The 974-nt window shown below is 60.6% G+C and overlaps 1 protein-coding gene across 1 annotated transcript in view; it reads right to left on the bottom strand.

The window, feature by feature from the left end:
• Positions 1-932, bottom strand: part of PPAPDC1B (phosphatidic acid phosphatase type 2 domain containing 1B) — a gene marked incomplete at its 5' end in the record, with an annotated part of 1,301 nt that extends 369 nt beyond the window's left edge. The window contains 3 exon segments of the mRNA XM_010021600.1: positions 2-82; positions 364-488; positions 869-932. Coding sequence (XP_010019902.1) covers positions 2-82; positions 364-488; positions 869-932 — 270 coding nt within the window.
• Positions 933-974: the final 42 nt, after the last annotated feature.

The raw sequence follows: 974 nt of genomic DNA on the forward strand, positions 1-974 counted from the left end.
GCTCTGCCTCCCGGGCCCGGCGTGAAGCAGCGCAGCTTCCCCCCTATGTAGAAGGCAGAGAAGGCGAGACCAGCAAAGGCGACTGGAAGAGAAACGTGTTGCTTCAGGGCTCTGCCCTGGGCCCTCAGCCAGACCTTCACCCTCTGCCCTGCTGCCATGAGGATGCTCTTCCTGCCCCGGTGAGGATCCCTCATCCCAGGGGGTCACAGACAGCTTCGCATTAAGCTTTTCCCCCCATTGCTTTGCAGAGGGAAAGCCGAGGCCCCCAAACAGCCCAACAGATGCACCCAAAGCCACAGGGTGCACAAAAGCAAAGCCAAGCTGCCCTCCCCACAGGCAGGGGCTGCAGCAGGGAAGACTTACATGAAGCGTGTCCACTGGGGAAGCTTTTGCGTCCCTCTGCCACTACGCTGGAGTCACCCGTGCACACCAGCTCCATGTTTGCTTGTCCATCCGGGAAGCATCGATAGAAGAAGTCTGGCCGTGGCCTTGGGAAGAGAAGCAAAGCACATAGCTCATGGGTGCCCGGTGCTCAGGAGACCCGCATCCAAACAGGGCTGCTCAGGCTGTGGCTCACTTTTTAGCCACCCCGACCACGTGTGCCGGGGAGATGAAACCATCCCACCCGCTCCCCGTGTGCCGAAGCGCTCCTGCCCGGCACGGGCCTGAAGGAGCCCATCCACATGATGCCCAGAAACAGCAGATCCCCAGCAGCATTTAATGGCCTTTCCAGCTAGAAAGAGCACGTTCTCCCCAGGCCATGACCAACTTCAGCTTCTGGCCCTTGCTCCTCCTCTCGTAGCTCTGCCACGGCCCAGACCTGCCCCGCTCCCCGCACGGTGCGATGAGGAATGAGCCAGTTTCTCACCTCCCCACAACAAGCTTCAGGGCGTTTGTAAAAACCCCGTTCAGGGCGAGAGCAAGACTGGCAGCTAGGAGAGAGCAGAGAGGTCACGTCAGCACCCTCCCCGCCA

This window comes from Nestor notabilis, unplaced genomic scaffold, assembly GCF_000696875.1.
Source record: "Nestor notabilis isolate BGI_N333 unplaced genomic scaffold, ASM69687v1 scaffold27559, whole genome shotgun sequence".
Taxonomy (NCBI): Eukaryota; Metazoa; Chordata; class Aves; order Psittaciformes; family Psittacidae; genus Nestor; species Nestor notabilis.